The 750-nt window shown below is 42.0% G+C and overlaps 1 protein-coding gene across 1 annotated transcript; it reads right to left on the reverse strand.

Annotated features, from left to right (window-relative positions):
* On the reverse strand, positions 1-426 carry LOC148565533 (uncharacterized). Its single transcript, XM_088487180.1, has one exon. It carries the CDS (start codon positions 424-426, stop codon positions 1-3), a length of 426 nt encoding a protein of 141 aa, XP_088343306.1.
* Positions 427-750: the final 324 nt, after the last annotated feature.

Raw genomic sequence — 750 nt, forward strand, 5'->3', positions numbered from 1 at the left:
TCACTGTTGCTTTCCTCCAGGCACATTTTTACTGTGATCATCCTTCGACTCTTTAGGTTCTGGCTCAGATTCAGGTGTAGGCTTGAAAACATGGAAGGTGAGATGTTCATCATGTATTTTCAGTATTAACTCTCCTTGTTCCACATCTATAAGTGCTCTAGCAGTGGCTAAAAATGTTCTCGCCAGAATGATTGGATGGAGGTAACTTTCTTCCATGTCTAGAACAACAAAGTCTGTGGGGAGAAAGTACTTCCCAACCTTTACCAATACATTCTCCACTACTCCTAATGCCTGTTTCTGAGTCTTGTTAGCCAGTTGAAGGACTACATCTGTGGGTCTCAGCTCATTAATTTGTAGTTTCCTCATGAGAGATAGTGGCATGAGATTTATGCTTGCTCCTAGATCACAGAATCCTTTGTCAATCATTGTATCACCTATAACACAGGGGATGTGAAAACTTCCTGGATCTTTTTTCTTTTGTAGGCAAGTCCTTCTGGATGAGGGCACTGCATTCCTTGTTTATCACCACTGTTTGTCCCCCCCTTCAAGGTGCTCTTCTTAGCTAGCAGCTCCTTCATACATTTAATGTAGGTAGGCATCTGTTGGAGGACTTCAAGGAAAGGGATGTTGACATGAAGAGACTTAAATATGTCCAGGAATCTAGTGTATATTTTCTCCTTCTTACTACCCCTGAGTCTCTGAGGAAATGGTGCCTCAGCCACATAAGGTTCCAGAATTTCCTCCTTTTTT

Source organism: Arachis ipaensis, chromosome B5, assembly GCF_059453495.1.
Source record: "Arachis ipaensis isolate K30076 ecotype BB chromosome B5, ASM5945349v1, whole genome shotgun sequence".
Taxonomy (NCBI): Eukaryota; Viridiplantae; Streptophyta; class Magnoliopsida; order Fabales; family Fabaceae; genus Arachis; species Arachis ipaensis.

Coding starts and splice junctions, on each gene's coding strand:
- LOC148565533 (XM_088487180.1), bottom strand. CDS start 426: ATGATTGACAAAGGATTCTGTGATCTAGGAGCAAGCATAAATCTCATG.